Source organism: Cibotium barometz, chromosome 5 (genome assembly GCF_041138505.1).
Source record: "Cibotium barometz isolate CiBa-2024 chromosome 5, ASM4113850v1, whole genome shotgun sequence".
Lineage (NCBI taxonomy): Eukaryota > Viridiplantae > Streptophyta > Polypodiopsida > Cyatheales > Cibotiaceae > Cibotium > Cibotium barometz.
The window spans coordinates 13854730-13873544 of NC_141050.1; the positions used below are offsets into that span (position 1 = coordinate 13854730).

General features: G+C 44.6%; 1 protein-coding gene across 2 annotated transcripts in view; it reads left to right on the forward strand.

Moving 5' to 3' along the window:
• The window catches only part of LOC147638093 (mitogen-activated protein kinase kinase kinase YODA-like), a 38111-nt gene that overhangs the window by 2030 nt on the left and 17266 nt on the right, over positions 1–18815 (forward strand). For both annotated transcript variants that reach the window (XM_086797992.1, XM_086797991.1), the window contains exons 2-7: positions 970–1614; positions 1697–1784; positions 1954–2016; positions 2125–2285; positions 7444–7519; positions 8552–8611. In XM_086797992.1, coding sequence (XP_086654118.1) covers positions 970–1614; positions 1697–1784; positions 1954–2016; positions 2125–2285; positions 7444–7519; positions 8552–8611 — 1093 coding nt within the window. The remainder of the gene's footprint in view (positions 1–969; positions 1615–1696; positions 1785–1953; positions 2017–2124; positions 2286–7443; positions 7520–8551; positions 8612–18815) is intronic.

The window sequence follows — 18815 nt, forward strand, 5'->3', positions numbered from 1 at the left end:
CTACAAGCTTGTTGACTTAATCTTGATAAAGTCCATAGATTTATTGGTGTTATCAATTCTAGGTTTTTTACTATATCTTAGGCTTGATAATCGGGAGTGATGCGATCTTCTACACTCTCTAGTTCAAAATGGCCTCTACAAGTTCAGAGTCTTAGATGCCTAATTAGAGGTACATTTAGTGGGGTCGTTACAAGTTTGTGCAAGCATAGTATCCATTGCATTGTCTTGTGTGAATGCTACAAAATAGCAGGGAGTCTTAAGGCCCATTTCCACGCTCATTAAAATTCACAACCGGTTGTGAGCTGAACATTTCCAAATCCTATGGGTTCACCTCACAACCACAAGTTGAGCTTAGAGGGCTTGTCTTCTTCTTCATTAATTTCTGAGAAGTGAACACTGTAAACCAGTTGCCAACCAAGCCCGGCGTGGAAACAGGCCTTTAGAGTGGGGATTCACAGGTGCCTGCACTCTGTACGGACACCCTCCCTGCCTGTGTGGCAAAAACTGATTCACAGATGCAGAAATCCGTCCGGTGTGGTCAAGCTGGACAATCAGCAGACACTTAACGCAGTGGGGTCAACCAAGATAATTGAGGATCTCTGCCTGTACAGCATCACCACCTAAACAACATCCATCCGCCTCTTGTGAAAAGGTAGGTGAACACCTGCACCTGTTCGGCGGTGATTCTTCTGGAGAATGTAGCGTGGGTGCTTCACCTGTATGTGAACAGGTGTGAAGCCTTCCTTGGTAGCACTGCTCTTTCAAGGTCATGGCACTCATAAATGCAGAGCAGAAGGTATTAGATTTAGTTGCCAGGATCATAGGGGCATGTGGTTTTATTTTCTTCTTATAATAAAGTTTTAGCCAAGAGTAAGGATATGCCTCAAAGGTAATGACAAAGTCTTCTCTTTGTCCTTGTCAAGAACTGATGAATTTGTAATGCTTCATTTTTTTCTTGTGGCTTTGTAGAGATCCACAAAGGTTGCCTGCACAGTTTCCCATTCAGTCATCTGCAAGAGTTGATGGGACGCAGCCCGGAAGTCCTGTTGGAGCAGTTGCTTCGCAAAGGTTGGCAATCAGAAACGGCCAGGGGGAAGGAGGTGATCTTCACATTCATATACACGTCAATGGTGTTCAAAACAGTGCTTCAAACAGCACATTCTCCAGTCCAGTGCCAAGCCCGCGAGCGTTGGGCCCTCCAGAACCACCGTGGCTTTGGAATCCTGCATCTAACCATCTGCAACAGGCCTCTAGTCCCACATCTGGTCATAATTCTGGGCACAATTCAATATCGAATGATTTTCCATTGCAACAAAGAAGGCCAAGTTCAGATTTGAGTCCGAGGGCACAAAGCAGGGCTGTCTCTCCTCGCCATCCTCTGTCCAGTGGCACGGGTTATGATTCATTGTCTTGGACTGACGTACATCCCTTGCCCCGTCCTCCAACATCGGGCACGGCTACTGCTTCGTCTTCCACTCCGCTGTCACCCCGCTCTTCCGCAGTACCACCTCGGAGTCCTAGTAAAGCAGAGTCAGGGGCTTCAGGTGGGAAATGGCAGAAAGGGCGCTTGTTAGGAAGTGGGTCTTTTGGCAAAGTCTATAAAGGAATCCATAGGTAATAATTTCACTTTTAAAAACTGGCCACATGAAGGGGTTCTCAGTTCTATCGGTTAGTTAAATGCCTTCTCTTTTGGCAGTGAAACTGGTGAATTTTGTGCCATTAAAGAGGTGGAGTTTATTCGGGATGATCCTAAGTCAAAAGAGTCAGCCAAGCAGCTTGCGCAGGTGCTGCAATAATGCATTACACTCTCCTCCTTTCTCTTGGACCCTCTTTTATGCCTTCTTTGAAATAAAGCCCTTGGTTACAGTGTGGCTGAGGACTCTTCTGGTATGTATGGTTGGTGGCTTGTGTTTCTTATTACAAGTTCTCATTGTGTTTACCCTTGATTTGCAGGAGATTGTGCTTTTGAGTTCCTTGCGTCATCCGAACATTGTCCATTATAAAGGAAGTGAGATGGTAATACATCCTTTATGCTACCTCTGGATTCTCCTTTTTGTGCTTTTATTTTGCATGATACTGCAGCATGTGTTTTCCTGTCTTACATGGTCTATCTTGTTTGTTCAGTTGGGTGGAAATCTGTACATATACTTAGAACTTGTTTCTGGAGGTTCAATACACAAGCTGTATCAAGAATTCAAGAAATTCGAAGAGCCTGTTATACGGCGCTACACACGACAGATTCTGCAGGGGTTGCATTTCCTACACAGCATGAATACTGTTCATAGGTATACATTATCTAATGGTTGAAAAAACTGTAGCCATGATTTCGTGTGTGTGTGTGTGTGTTCCATTATCCATGAGTTACCTATCCTGGAGCAGCTGATCATGTACCCTTGATTGCACTTGCCTCATCCATGCAGCTTGCAAGAACCAGAATTGGGAGCTAATAAGGATTACTAGATGGCTCCCCTCTCGATGCTAATGGACATCCTCCTGCTTTATATTGTCAGGACATGAATCAGCCACCTCAAATGTAGTTTTACAAGGACCGTTCCTTCAGATTACCAAGGATCATTCCCGGGTATTTGCAGAGAGGCACATGCCACATGGGGCTGAGGATTGCAGGTGGTCCGGTCAGAGTGTCTGAAAGCAAGTTAGCTCTAGACAAGTTTCAGAGTCTTACGGGGGGCTTGCAGCAGTTCCCAACTAAGCAAGATGGGGGAGATTGAGACAGCCCTGGCATGTAGGATTTAGATATAAACATTTCTGGCTACTTTGTAGCAAGGAATTGCCATTTTGGGTTTCTTTCTTTTGTTTTTCTCTGTTACATGCCATTGTGCCCCCGTCCTCAGAGACCCAGGCCATCTTCTTAGCAGCTTCAGATCCAGGATATATTATGGCACCATAGAGCAACACCACCACACGAGGTGGACATTGACATTATGTACCCTGAGGCTGGAGAGGATGACACATGATGAGCTCTCCTCGATTCATTGTGCATGCAGGACCCACGTAGCACACTGGCCTGTTTTATTTGGCAGATAGGTCTTTTCTTGTTTCTATGTTTCATGATTTTAGTTTACACATGGATCATATACACCACATTCTTGGTCTCATAGACCCATTGGGTCTGTAGTGGACATTAATACTCTCTTCTCTCTTTCTCTCTCTCTCTCTCTCAGAGGTGGCAGTATCCTTGGTTTTTTGGCCGTTTCAGTCGTTTGAGGGGGTAATGGTGCGTTTCCACCATTCCCGGAAAACAGCTGCTGTTTCCCTTGCAAAATCCCAATTTCAAGGCAATATTAGCTACTCTTTTGTTCTTTTTTCTCTCTGATCTCCTTTTCCCTAGTTTCAATTCATACTCTCCTATTTTCTTGCATCTCTATGTATTTCTGTGCGTTTCCCTGTTTCAATCCCCTCAAAATTGCCGTTTTCCTTTTCCGTTTTTGTTTCTCCTTTACCCCATGTCACGGTCTATGTGGTGGTCCTCTGTTAGATAACATGATTCTAGTGAGAATAGACAAAAACATATCAAACAACTCAACCTTGTTCATGCAGAGTCCAGACTAGATAGATATTGTCTGCTGGGGCCAAATTTGACTCATGGAACTAATTTACAATGTGGAGCGTACAAAAGTCTCTTACTCTTCCCTTGCAAAATCATTGCAGCTCTGACATTCTGCTGCTCAGTTGTTTTGTTTGCAGGGTCTCACTGTGCAGTGTGAAGCACCCCCCTCCAACCGACTTGATGCCTGCTTTGCCGCTGGTGGATGCCTCTACTGGCATCCACGTTTGGAAGGGTTTCTGAGAAGAGAGTGGTTTGTTCTACTGGGCTGTTGGCACCATGGTTGCTGTGGGCGATAGTCACATGCATCAGTCCTTAGATGCATGTGCCTAGACAACTGAGGACTTTTAGGAGGAGTTAGGGTGTAGCAGACCTTTTCTGAGCCCAAACGAAGGGATGTGGTTGACTAAGTGACTGAGTAAATCAGGGTTTTCACACACAAGGTAGTGGTGGGTGCACACCAATGATGGGGGCAGCCAACCAGAGGCAATTGGACATTTGGAGATGGACAAGCAAGGAACTCTAGAAGATAGACGGAAGCCAGAACTGGGATGCTGGATGCTCTGTGGGGATGTGTGGAAAGTCTAGAGTGATTTGCAAGACAAGATTAGAAGAACTAGAGGAAAAAGGAGATGAAAACCAGAAAAGCCAAAAAAAAAATAGAAGACCAAAGATTCTGATAAACATTGTGGTCAGAAATGAAGAAAGCACAAGTGTCTCACCCATTAAGCAAATGCCTTGCATTTGTAGGGACTTTCAAAGGCCATGGAGGAGCCTTGGGGTGCCTTGAAACAGCCCCTTGGAACCCAAAGTGGCCAGGGCAGAGTCGACGGGTGAACACTCCCTCATAAGTGTTGGAGAATGCCCAGGCGGAAGCATAAACTGAACAAGAGAGAGAGTAGAGAGAGCTTGTGGACAAGATCACCTTTTATAATAGCAAACATCTTTACAACGGCAATAGCCAGCAAGAGGTGTTTAACAATATCAAGGGACTGGATGATGAAGTGTACAATGGGAGACCTCCTTTTATAGTGCAGTATGGGAGCTGGCCGACAGCTCCCATGACTCCCTAAAATAGGAGTGAATGAATAAAATACTACTGAGATGCACTAATTCTAACACCCCCTCTGCAGCTCATAGTGTGCAAGAGCCTGAAGAAGATAAGTTGATGAAGATGCAACCATGGACCCTCCAACACCGCGAATACTGGAATCACCTCGGAGAGAGCACCCACCAACCTGTTTCCTCGAAACAAAATACCACCACGAACAGCAAGGAACTTTGCTTGGGTACGAATTCCCACACAAGTGTGCAGCGAACTCGAAGAATAGATGATGAGTTGCTCGACACACCGTGCCCATAATCCCCAACAGTGGACGGAAAACCTATCATGTCCCAAAAGCCTCGAACAATGAACTCGGAACAAATCCTGTTCATAATTTTTGCTACACCAAAGATAACCATGCCCTGCCAAATGTCTAATGCTTGGAACTCTGAATCACGGTTCCCATGCACCAGTAAGTGGAGTTGCAATCAACGCCCTCTCCCGCCTACAAGCCATGGAGGAAATTGCATGTATACTAGAGAAGTACACCATTTGGGTCGTCTTGAGCCGGAAGCGCCTTGGGAGCTCTAGATGTGTTACTAGAGGAATCTGTATCACTATCGTTTGTCGTGTCTTTGCCCTTTTTCTGAGATGAAGACTTGCCATTGGTCTTGTCCTTCTTCCTGGACAAACAATCCTTGGACTTCCTGGATAAACAATCCTTGGATTGATGTCCTCTTTTCCCACAAGAGAAGCAGCGGCTCTGACCTTTCTTTTGAACTAAAGTAAGTGCCTAATCAGAATTGTTAAGAGACACCTTTATCTTACCCTAAGAAACGAGGACAGACTCTTCCTCCAAGTGTAAGGACCTAAGATCATCAAAATCCAACTGAGTGGTTGTGACCTGGCACCGCAAAGCTCGAGAAACCACATCATACTCTGGGGGAAGCTTGGTGAGGATAAGTGCAGCCAGCTGAGCAGAGGACAAAGCAACATCCATTGCCAGTAACTGGTCATGGATAACTTTGGCCTTCATGAGGAACGACTACATAGAACTGCCTACAGGAAATAACAAAACGTAGAGTGGTCCTTGCAAGGTAACTGTCCTCATCGACAAATCTCGAGCAAAGAGATCCTCCAATTTAGACCATACCTGATGAGCACTGGTGAGAGTTTGCACGGCAAGTGAGACCTCCTGTATGATGGTCCGCACAAGCACGGAATGACTGAATGTGCCTTCGAATCGTGATTCTCCCAGTCTTGTAATTCCGCAAGGAATTCATCCTCTTGATCCAGAGTCCTCCTCCTAGAGTTCTAAGGACACTCAGGCTTTTCTCATTGCCCTGAACAATATCCTACAAACCCTTGTGGATGAACCAGATCCGCATTTGCAGCTTCCAATGAGCATAGTTGGGTCCGTTCAACTTGTCATCCTTGTTCGTACTGGGGGGGGGGGGGGGGGGGAAGGGGGGGGGGGGAGAGCCGTAGAGAAAGAGATTGGACAACAGCAAAACAGTCCTAGAACCACTGGGAACCTCCTATCGGAAGGGCAAAGACTCGTGGAGGAAGAAGAAGATGTAGAGCCACTTGTCTCGCAACACCACATGCAAGAAACTCACCACCAATTGATGCCAGAGCAGAAAACGCAGCCACAACTCCTCAACTTGCTTCTGTAGAACAAAACACAGCCAGAAAGGGCTGGCCGACAGCAAGAGGCTGGCTGGACCAGAAAACGCAGCAGGATACAAGGAAAATGCAGCAACTGTTATCACCTATCAGCAGCCGGGAGAAGCTATGGAAGAAAGCGCAAGGCACATATGATGAAATGGTGAGCAGATTGCAGAAATATGGAGCAGCCTGAACCTAAGCGAATGATACCATGTTGGAGAATGCACAGGCGGAAGCATAAACTGAACAAGAGAGAGAGTAGAGAGAGCCTGTGGACAAGATCACCTTTTATAGTAGCAAACAGCTTTACAATGGCAATAGCTAGCAAGAGATGTTGAACAATGTGCAAGGGACTGGGTGATGAAGTGCACAATGGGAGGCCTCCTTTTATAGTGTGGTGTGGGAGCTGGCCGAGTCCCGACAGCTCCATGACTCCCTAAAATAGGAGTAAATGAATAAAATACCCAAAATGGGTAGAGCCCATAAATACATTGAGATGCACTAATTCTAACAGTAAGGGGCCAAATGGGGTAATTTCCCCCATTTGTAGTCCAAGACCAGCAGGTCGACTGGCCAACAGCATGATGGGGACGAATTCAGCCTATAAAAAAAGGCAGCCCAGCTCCCTAGTTTATCATATCTCATTCTTGCTTCCCTTTTTCATTAGCAAGTGCAGCAGCACAGAGCACAGAGCACATAACACAGAGCAGCCCAGTGGACGGAAAACAGGAGTATTTTGGAGATGGATGGATGGAACCCAACAGAAGGAGTCTTGCGACAATGGAGGGAAGCAGATAGACAGTAGTAGCCGGATGGAATGAATGGAACTGGATGTAGCTTGGGAATCTTTCACATGTTCACGGTTTGGTAATTGTGAGAGCACAAGTTAGGTTTTAAGTGACATCAGCCCTTGTATTTCCATTTTTGTATCAGTAAAGCAAATACTCGGTGGGGGACAGGCTGTCCTGGCCATTGAAACCTAGTAGAGTGTCTTGTGCATGTGGAACTTTGAGCTGTGGGTGCTGGACGGAGGAAAAGAAAATGTTCAAACAGGGGATCTTCTTTTGGCTTTGTGGATTATCTTGGAGCTTACATGTTACTGTTCACTGTTTTGGTTTGGAGCAACAATCATCCTGAATCTTTTATATTTTTCTTATGATCTAAGGGACATCAAGGGGGCAAATATACTCGTGGATCAAGACGGGACAGTAAAATTGGCTGACTTTGGGATGGCAAAACACGTAAGTTTCATTGCAAGGCCTCCTTTCTATGGCTAGGTTTGAGTAGCATGCAACATACAGTCTCCGAATTTTTTGGTATAGATTATGACAATGTATTGGATACACTCAGTAACACCTGCCTTGCGGTATTGTTGGATAAGCTTAGCAACATCTGGTTTACTGCTTGTTGTGATTGTAAAACGATGTTTTTGAGCACGTCACGCTGTGGTTCTGTTTCTATGCTCATTTACACAAAATGGCCAATGGAATCAGGGTGCATTGGAGCCGGTGCAAGCAATTCTTCTGCTCCATGCAGTGGGGTTAAAGCCCTTTCCCAATGCTTGCCGTGAGAACAAGATTGTGCATATCTGATAAGGGCCTTACACTTGGTTTACAGCTGGCCTCTGGACACCTCACTTTTTTGCAAAAAATGGGCCTTACGCTGGGCTTGGAACACCTCCCGTTTTCCTAAAGATGTGTGAATGGATTTGGGTAAAGAGCTGTCTGCAGTTCCTTCACAGAAAGAACCTCCTTAACTCTCATGTTTGTAAAATAACCTGGGGTTGCATGTTTATAACTTTTCTTGTGTGGGAGATACGAGTGCCAAAAAAAGCCAAAGGCCTACATGATAATGTGCAGGTCAGGAACAATGTGAGAAAAATGGACAACAATGGCAGCTTGGAATTAAGCATAAAAGAGTTGGGCAGGCTTTGTGTAGGTTTGAATAGCATCTGGAGGGCTATTTACAGCCTGCGGGCAGCCCAGAACCAGCCCGGGCAGGTGACGCAATATAGTAGAAGAGACACCACAGAGAGCTGTGTACAGATTGTGCGTCCTGTTGGCTCCAATTTATTCTTTACAAGGGTCGATAAAAATGTACTCGACATAAAAGTTTTTAAAGTCCAAGCATTGGCTTTTCAATTCTGAGGGGGTCCGTGTAATGCTTTGATCTCAGTGGGGTGTTAGGGTTATGACTGTTTGTGTAACTGCTTAATGATGCTTTAAGGAGTCCAGAGTTTTGATTTGAACCTTGTTGTTGAAAATCTGATGCAGATAAAGGAGCAAGGAGTTCCTTTATCTTTCAAGGGCAGCCCTTATTGGATGGCTCCAGAGGTATGTGTGTGTTTTTGCTTTTCTTTTTGGACCTCGTAAGATGCTTTTAGAAGGATGTTCTTTTGTGTCCGGTCTTGCTTCTGTTATTCTGTATATCAATGTGGATGTGTCTATGACAGCTTTACTTAGGTCCACTATGGCTTGCTGCCCTTCACTCTCTTCCTGGACCACTTAACAGGGAGGAGTCACAGGAGTAAGAACAACTATTGTCTGCTTTATGGGAAGTTAAGGCTGCTGCTTCTGGTGGTTTTGTTTTTCTTTTTTTGGGGGGGGGGGGGGGGGGGGGGAATGGGCACTTCTCTCCGATGCTAATTTGTCTGATGCTGGTACAGACTCATGGAGATGGCTGTTGGTGCAGTTCCTAGATGAATACCACTTTTTCTTTTACCTCCTCTGAGTATCTTTAGTGTTGGAGTGAGCAGTCCTGCTGGAGGGTTTCCTTTTGAAAAACCTTGTAGACATTGATGGACATAGACCCTAATTGATACTGGGATTTAGGAGCACGTCTGCTAGAGCTCAAAGCACTTCAGATATTTTCATGTGTCAGGGCTGATATGTAAGCTATGAGCATTGGCCACAAAAGGTATCTTTTCCATGGATGTCTTATAATAGCAAACTTCTTGACCTAGAAGGGTATCTCATTTGGCTTTGTGAAAGATCAAGACTACGTACTGTACCTTGACTACAACCTCACTATGTTGAAGGGTGAAGCATAGGCTCAATTTACGTGGAGGTCATGTTTGGATGCTTTCGTTCATGAGGCGACTTCAATGATTCTCCATCAAAACCATTGGCCAAGATTGCAAATGTCACATGCACCCATGCACTGAGGTGCCATATGACACATTGGCTCATCATCAGAGTCGGTACATTTTTTAGGATTATTTGTTGTATGCCATGACCCCAGTGTGAACCCAGTCCAGGCACATGTTAGGCATGAGCTTACGTAGGTTGTCCCAAGCCTTAGGTGTCAGTCTGTCACTTAACCCACTTGGAGAACAGTTAGTTCGTGTAAGTTATCCTAGCATAGCAAGCATATAGAAGCATGTCGAAGTTGTTTAGCAAAGGGATTCAAGGCTCTAGGCTAGCCCTATGGCCAGCCTATGAGCCTTGCTTGTGGGCTACCATGGGCCATACCAAAAGGGGCATACAAGAGTCCTACACCCAGTTGGCAGCCTTACAATGGCTGGGACAGCTAGTGGGCCAGCAGCCAGGACAGTACGCGTGTGAAATGATTACTTGAAAGCGTAGCATTTAATGCTATACTATCCACGCTATGCATGATAGAGTTGATGAACCTACACCTCATGTTCGGACAGACATTGGAGTTAAATGGTTGCACTTTTGAGTCGAAGTCTTTTTTAAAGTTTAGCTTAATGTTTGGTTCTAGCTCTTAGTGCTTTAGGTCTAGAGTTTACAGTTCTCTGTTTTGCTATTTTGTTTTGTTTTTGGTTGTTTTTTTTTTGGGTTAATGTCTTAATTAAAAGTCTTCGTTTGATATTATGTTTTGATTTCCTCTCCTTAGTAGCTAGGTTTGTTAGTTTATTTATTTTTGATCTTTCAAATGCTTTGTTTTTGTCTTTGTCCTTCTTCACTGTTATTTCTTTCTCAAATCTCTCAATTCGTAAGTTAAGATTTTTCTGACCTTATGAATATATAGCATTTAATGCTAATGGCAGCAGTTGTGAGCATTTTAACAAGCCGACAACAGTGTAGAATCTAGATGACTGACCAGCAGCGAATCGTCATATATAAGAAGTTTGCCTAAATCATCTCATTCTTTTATAGATTCAGCAGTAAACCATTGTAGAAGTATATGTGTGCTTGAGTCTTTGGACTTGTGCATACATCAATTCAGCCCAGCACTCCATTGTGCTACAGACCAAGACAGTCCAAAGCTATCTTCAGCATTCAGCCTTTAGTATTGCATCTCTCTCAGGAGATCTGGGTGTGCACAAAAAGCTCTCCAAAGTGGCTTCATAGTGTCTTCAACCCGTTTGATGGTTCAACATACGTTTGGTGTACATCATCCTTGTGTTTGGCAATTCTCAGCCAATTGTCTTCAGTAAGTTTTCTGCATTGTAAAGAAGTTCTGCAAAGCAATAAAAGCAAATACTCCTACTTGCAGGAGGGGGCCCTTAAGTGGGTAAATTGGGACGACCCAATCTGGTGTCGTCTCTACATTATCTCTCTCTTCAGCTCTATCTCCGGTGGATAAAGATTAAAGTGGATTGCTTCATGCTCACTAACATAAAAACATAAAGGTCGTCTTGTTGTGCATTACAGGATCATAATGGTTGCATGTTACATTGGTATCAGGGCTTCTGGTTGTGACCTAGCTTGACTACCTACGATGAGCGCATTCCGTGAATGGTAAAACTGAGGTCAGGCCATAGTCAGAGGAAACGGCTGTTTCAGTCCCTAGAAGCACGTTTCTCTGTTTTAGGACCCCATCCGTTTCCATGGCCGTTTCTCGTTTTCCAAGTCATAGTGTCATAGGAAACAGCCGTTTCCACCCCTAAAAACTCCTTTCCCCGTTTCCATTCCTCGGAACGTTTCCGTTCCCGTTTCTCGTTTCTGGTGACTATGGGTCAAGCAAAACTACCTAGCTAGTCACCATGTCAAGAGAAGAAGAAAGAAGCTTCAAAGAAGGCATCACCGCAAAAGAAAGTGTCCACGAGGACACCACTGCAGAAGAAAGTGTCCACGAAGACAAAGCACCAACATTTTCCTTTTAAGAGCTGATTGAATAAAAGAGGCTACTAAAGTTACAAATACAGCAGGTGAAAGAAGCAAAAAAGCATTATAGAGCAGGGTTCTCAAAATTTTGAATACATGCTTCTTCTCATGGAGCAGCAAAGACGACGGGAAGTTGCCGAGGAGATTGAAAGATAGAGAAAGCCAATCAGAGGAATGTTGAAGACCAGATGCTAGGCTGAACGCGTGGTGTTGGAGTATGAACATAAGCTCGATTGAGAAGCCATGCAACTCCAACATTAGCAGTTACTGGCAACCTTATAGGCCAGGCTGATGGCCACACTTTCCAAGCTGGCACCTGGTCCTAGTTCCTCCATCACCGTACAACCAAAAAATTGTTGTTTCTTTTGCCATCAAGTAGGCCATGGTAAGAAGGATTGCACCAAGTGGCAGGTTGAGAAAGCCACCAAAGCATCGTCCTCTATAGTGTCCACCACCGAAGCTACCCCCACCCCTCCACCCTCGAATGCGAATGCTGTTTAGCTATTGCTCTTTTTGAATCTAGTACCTCCAGCGGTATTTGACGATAAGCAAGAGGGCAAGGCTAAGGGGCAGACAAAAGCTCTAATCCGTGCCTATGAGACAACGAAGAGCCATCAGTTCATTATCCTTTTCGACATGGGCAGCTCTGAGGATGTCAACTCTCCACAGTTGGCTACTAAGATGGGCCGTACCTTGGTGTCACACCATCTGGTTGTGGATGGGTTCACACCTGCTTTCCTCACACATTATTTACAAAGCTCAATAGTTTGAGTTTTAGGTTCAAAAGGCCACATTTCAATGAGATTTCATTGTTTCACCACTTTTGGGGTGTGACATGATTTTCGGCATCCAGTGGTTCCGAGAGCATGCGTCTTTTCTTGATTGGCGGTAGGACACCTTACCATTGTTGACGGTTTACTTGAGCCGACAGTATTTGTGGGGAGATTTATGTCCTATGTCCATCGAGCAATCAAAAAAGAAGCTGAGAGTGTGCTGATTTATGTCTGCACCCAAGTGTTTGCTGTTTAACCAGTAGCACCCTTGGAGAAAAAGTTGGTAGGTCTTTCACGGTTCGAAGACATCATGTTGATGGACGAACTCCCACCCATTGTTTTGAGGAGGATCATGGCATTGAGTGGTCCCTGCGATTGAGCCACTCAGTAAGTTTCCTACTGCCTATCTAAGGCACTGGAGGGCGAACTAGAGTAGTAGTTATCTCAATTACTGCAGGTTGGTTTTATCTGCCCATTATCCTCGCAATTCGTTGCACATCTTATTCTTGCAAAAGAAAGACGAGACAATATGTTTATGTGTGGACTATAGGACATTGAATAATCTCACCACCATCAAAAAAAGTTCCCAATACTCAAGATCGAGTACATTTAGGAGTGTCTCGATGGTGCTAAGTATTTTTCAAAAATAGACCTCAAGAGTGGTTACCATAAGGTTTGGATTTGTATGGTTTACATTCGAAAGACAGCTTTTCGGACCAAACGTGGCCATTATGAGTTCGTGGTGATGTCGTTCTATCTTACCAATGCACCAATGGCATTCAATAAAATGATGTCTTTGGTATTCATAGAGCTGATTGAAAAGTGTGTATTCATCTTCTTGGTTGATTTATTGATCTTTTTTGCCATTGCAGAGCAGCATGAGCGGGATGTGGAGAGGGTCTTGCAACTTTTGCGGGACAATGAGCACTAGACTAGTCACCAATGAAAGAAGAGTGCATTTGGCCTATCAGAGGTCCATTATCCGGGATACGCGATCAATGCTTCTGATATTCGTGTTGTTCGTGAAAAGGTGCAGGCTAAATTGGATTGGATGTTTTCAAGGTTGCTCAAGAGATCAGATCATTTTTGGGTCTTTGCTAGGCCTACAACACCCATATGGACAACTTTCTTGACCTTGAGGCACCTCACAGATGTGCTCAAGGGCGTGAAGACACGTCGTCTAAAAGTGTCCATTACAGACAAGTCTCTTGAGGCCTTCCATGCATTGAAGAAAGTGGCCTTAGAAGCACCTATTCTTAAGTTGGCATCATGGGACGGCCCATTTGAGGTTATCACTGACGCTAGCTATCTTGCCATCTGTGCTGTTTTATAGCAAGAGGGCATACGAGTGGCTTATTTTACAGTCGCAAGCTGAATGACGAAAAATTATTCACTGTATGACAAGGAGCTATAAGGGGTGATCACAACTCTCAAGCATTGGAAACCTTTCTTTTATGGGTGGGAATTCACAGTGAAGACGGATCATTCGACACTTTAATGGTTGCAGACTATGCCTAGTGCCCAATGGAGTGATAGGTAAGCTGGGTGGAGTTAAATCTTCCAACCGTTTGGAGGTATGATTGAGTATGTCCCTGGCAAGAATAACCGTGTTGCTGATGCTCTTAGTCTAATGTCCACCATTCAGACATTGCAGGGGTCCACTATGTTAGAAAATCAAGGCAAAGATTTGGATAATATGAAAGCATCAAATGAAAATTCTGTAGAATTTTGGACTCCATACAATTTGGCCCTCAGTTTCGAACTAGGTCATTATATAGTTCAAGAAGGATTGTTGTCCTACTAAAACTGGCTATGTATTAAGGTAGAAAAGATAGGCACTACTTGATGATGGCCATGATTCTCTTGTTGGGGGTCATCGTGGTATTAATAATACCTTGGAGAAGCTAGAGTGGCTATTCTGTTTGCCAATAGGATGTCTACCAATATACGTCCAGGCATGCCAAGTTTGCTAAAAAGTGAAGGTTCCACATTTGAAGCAGGCCGGGTTGCTTCAACCTTTTCATTGTGCTACAATCCAAGGTAGTCCGAAGCTATCTTCAGCATTCAGCCTTGAGTATTGCATCTCCCTCAGCAGATTGCGTGTGCATAAGGCTCTCTGAAGTGGCTTCACAATGTCTTCACAACCTGTTTGATGGTTTAGCAGACGTTTGGTCTACATCATCCTTGCGTTTGGCAATCCTTGGTCAACCGTTTGCAGTAAGTTTTCTGCATTGTAAAGAAGTTCTCCAAAGCAATAAAAGTAAATAGTCTTGCTTGCGGGATCCAATATGGTGTCGTCTCTACATTCTCTCTTTTCAGCTCTATCTCCTGGGAATACGATTAAAGTGGATTACTTCATGCTCACTAACATAAAGGTATAAAGAAGGTCTTGTTGTGCGTTACATGATCATACCGGTTGCATGTTGCAGCAAAGATTTTTGAAGGAAAAACCTGTGAAACTCATCACAAAGCACGGCTAGGAGCCGCATCTTCAATCAACAAGTCCATGCTCTAACCTGTGGGCGAGCGTGGAGCTGCGAGCTCCCTCAGCGAACTTCTGTGCTGCATGCGTCCCCCCTTCGTTGCCACCTCTCATCTGCTGCCTGCATGCACCCCCACCTTTCGCCTGCGCACCTTCTCGCCCTTCCCGACTGCGGCCCCTCTTTCTGCCTGCATACCTCCCCCCTCCCCCACCCACCCCCCACGCCCTGCCCCCCCCCCCCCCCCCCCCCCTTCTTCTCGCCCCCTCTCGCAATCTTTGGAGTTTTTGCTATAGAGAATATCAAACAATTCTTGCTCACTTTTTGCAACAAAATCTTGTTTATTGTGGCAAACAGGACGTCTATATTCCCTCTCTGTGTCGCTGGCCTGTGGATGATGATGATGGAGTTACTCATTCCTCTTTTGGTGTAGAGCCTTATGTTCCTCAATGTACCATCCATTCTCTGGGTGGGGGCCTTCTGGTGCTTTCTTAGTTGTGACTTCACTGACAGTAAAGAGAATCTCTGTTGGGCTGCAGCATGAGTGAATGGCTAAGAGGGAGCTTTGTGGGAGGGTGTTGATAGAGGCAATTAGAGTAGACTGGTTGATGTTTGTAGCTTATGTCATGCTTACGGGAGAAGTTATTGTGGCATAATAAGAAGAAACTGTCGTTTCCTAGTTAAAAATGTGGAACTGCTGTCTCTCAGGGTGTCATTTCTATTTCTGTTTCCTCTCTCAAGGTTTTATGGCAAAATTTTCCTTGTAAGTTTTGACTTTTTTCAGATTTTCTTACCATCTTCTCCAAAGTATGATCCACCCCATGTTTCTCCTCTATTTCTCTCATTGTTCTCCATGATTTCTATTTAATTTTACAATTTTGCCTTTAATGTGTACTATGTGAAGTTATATTCCGAAAGAGAGAGAGAGAATTGTATTTTCAGTATATTATATAGGAAGTAAAGCTGTGCATAGGACTATACAAATCTGTGGCCCTTGGCCTTCCAAAAGAGGTTAAATCTAGACCTAAAAAGCCCTCACTCTTGACCTGCCCCAAGAGGCGCTCAAATGGTCTTCTACTATCTAGCCTAGCCTTTTTATAGGCTCTCTACATGCCCACCAACTGGCTGATCTGCTGTCAGCCAGAAGCAAGGACAAAAACACACAAAATACAAGATAAATCCCGACTTCATCTGCATGCTCCTGTCTACAATGCCGACTGTTGTCCTGACCTCATAGGGATTCTTCTACATGCTCCTGAGCCTTGCTAGTGTCGTAAACCTACTGTTTATCTGCTGCCTAATCAGGGATTAGCGTGGAAAACAGCCATGTCCATTTGTGCACATGACATCCCCTCTTGCTAAACTTGATGAAAGGATTCCAACCCATGACCTTGGATGACTGTCATCATCCCTTTGTCTCCTCCCTGGCAAACTTTTCGATGAAAACCTTGCCATGTCTCTCACTCCACTCCAGATCTAGGTTTGAGATCTTTGCATCTGTTTCCACTTTGTCCCCTTGCCTTCATGCCTTGTCCGTGAACACTACAATGGTCTCCTTCCTTGATCATGGCATCCTTGCTCCACCCCCTTGGAACCGTTTTCCTAAGAGCCTTACTCAGTATGCCCCAAATGGCATCTGACTCTCAAGGCTGCCAATCCCTCGGGTTTTACTGACACCGACCAGCCCCATGGGACTTCTACCCTGGGTGTGTGTAACCGCTCCCTATAGGAGGCCTGCAAATCGAAAGACAAAATACACATTTTTAGATCACTTAACTAATTCTAACAATGGACATTATTAACAACATTAAAATTGTAAATGACCTGTCACACCACCACCACCAAGAACACTTGACACCAACACTAGGGCCGGAAATGGCAGGCTCTCCCCTCAATGCATTTGTATTTCTTGGAGTATTTATATGTACAAGTGTTATGGGCCAATAGGCCAGATTTCTCCTCACATGGAGTGAATACATCTCAAACAATTGGGTACTTGTCGATGAAGTCTGGAGTCACAGGCACACTCCCACCTTCACTGGGTGCACACCTGCCTTTCAGTGGTCTTTCGGGACTGTGCTCCAATAGGCACGCTTGTACTAGCACAGACAAAGGGGTACACCGTGGAGGGAACATTGCCTGGTTCTCCCAGATAAGCTTTGCTCCCGGACTCCCTAGTGTTTCTAACCTTCACTGGCTCTCAGAATTTTGAGGGCGCGGTTAGCACTACCACTCAGGGAAAAACAAACCAAACTAGGAAAGTTTCCTGAGTATGGTTAGCATAAACATGTTTTGTTCCTGCACTGCACAAAACTTAAAGAAATCTTTGAACTTAATGTAGTAAATTTTAGTCTTACACAAATAAGAAATACAAGGCACCTGGTATAGCTTGTAGCAAGAGTCAATGGAGATGCATTCCTTTTACCACGCAGTCAGGTCTACCTGGTACAGTAAGTACATGCTTGGTATAGCAAGTACAGGCTTGGTACAACAAGTATAGGCTTGGTACAACAGCAACAAATCGGGTACAGGGCAAGTACAACAGTCAGGTGTTGTACAGCAGGCGGGTACAGTAGCTGCAGGCGTGTACATGGCAGGTACAACACACATAAAGTAGTTGGGTATTGTTTGCAGGTAGGTACAGTAGGCATACAATAGTCGGGTACTATTTGCAGGCAGGTACAACAGGCGTACAACAATCGGGTACTGTTTTGCAGGTAGGTACAACAGGTGTACAGTAGGCGGGTGTAATCAAAACTTCCCAAAAATCAGCTCTTGTAGTCGCCTACTTTTCATCAACCATTCTCCCTCCATATCTTCCGTGTGGGGAAAGAGAAGTTACCCATGCAATACTTGTTTTAAGTATTATTAAACCTTAATTAATGATTAGTCCATCGGCACCCACATTAAAAATTATCCGGCCATTATTTAAATGTGTGAAAACCCAACCTTATAAATATTAAGGCTTGGATTACTTTATAGATTTTACATTAGAAAAAGGCCAAAAAAACAATACTTACCACCTGTTCACATGCCACACCAATGTGTCAGCAAGCAGCGCTCCCACGGTACACTGGGGGGCGTCCCTGTCCAGTGTACTGGCACACGGCAAAACATGCAAACACATGCAAACAAGTCATGCGAAAACAAGTTTATGCATGCAATCATAAATGCATGTGCACATGTAATGGATGAAATCTCCCTTTCATGAAACTTGTACAAAAACTTCCTGTCGGGTACAAAACTGGTGCGATAGAAATATGAATGTATGTCATGGTCTTCCTATGGAGTGACAATCCCATAGGTAAGATGCCATCCTGGCCATACATGGGTGGCACCAATAGGCTCCCATCCATACAGCACGAAGTAGGATACACACGGGTGGCACAAAATTGGTTCCCGTCCATGTGATGCAGTACTGTTTATTCGCGGGTGGCACGAATTTGGCTCCCATCCATGTGACACCAAAAGATTGGCCCTTTCACATGGGACACCGGCCTGGCCCCATGTGAACATGGCACAAATCTGGCCGCTCTATGGAGTAACAATCCCAGAAGAGTGGCTCCAGACATGGAGATGGACCAAATGGTGACATCCCCCCAGTCTTCTAAACAGTTGTCCTCAACTGAAAAGCCTCAAGATATGCCTGCAAAAGCTGAGGATAGTCAACAAAATAATCCTCGTCTACCTACTTTGCATCAATTGGCAAATAATTTTTAAATTTTACAAGATATCTCCTGGAAAGCTTCCCATGTGGTAGCTTTCTCTCCTTGTGAAAAACAATCTGCTCTGGCTGGAGGATTTCCTCTAGCTCATCAACCAGAAGAGTGGCTCCAGACATGGAGATGGACCAAATGGTGACATCCCCCCGGGCTTCTAAACAGTTGTCCTCAACAGAAAAGCCTCAAGATATGCCTGCAAAAACTGAGGATAGTCAGCAAAATAATCCTCGTCTATCTACTTTGCATCAATTGACAAATAATTTTTAAATTTCACAAGGTATCTCCCGGAAAGCTTCCCATGTGGCAACTTTCTCTTCTTGTGAAATACAATCTGCTCTGGCTGGAGGATTTCCTCCTCTAGCTCATTAATCTCGGGCGGATCTTTTGTGACAGGCTCTTCTGGATCTGGCCCCACATACTTCCGCAAAAGACTCACGTGAAAAGCATTGTGAATCTTCCAATGACTGGGTAAAGTAAGCCTGTAGGACAC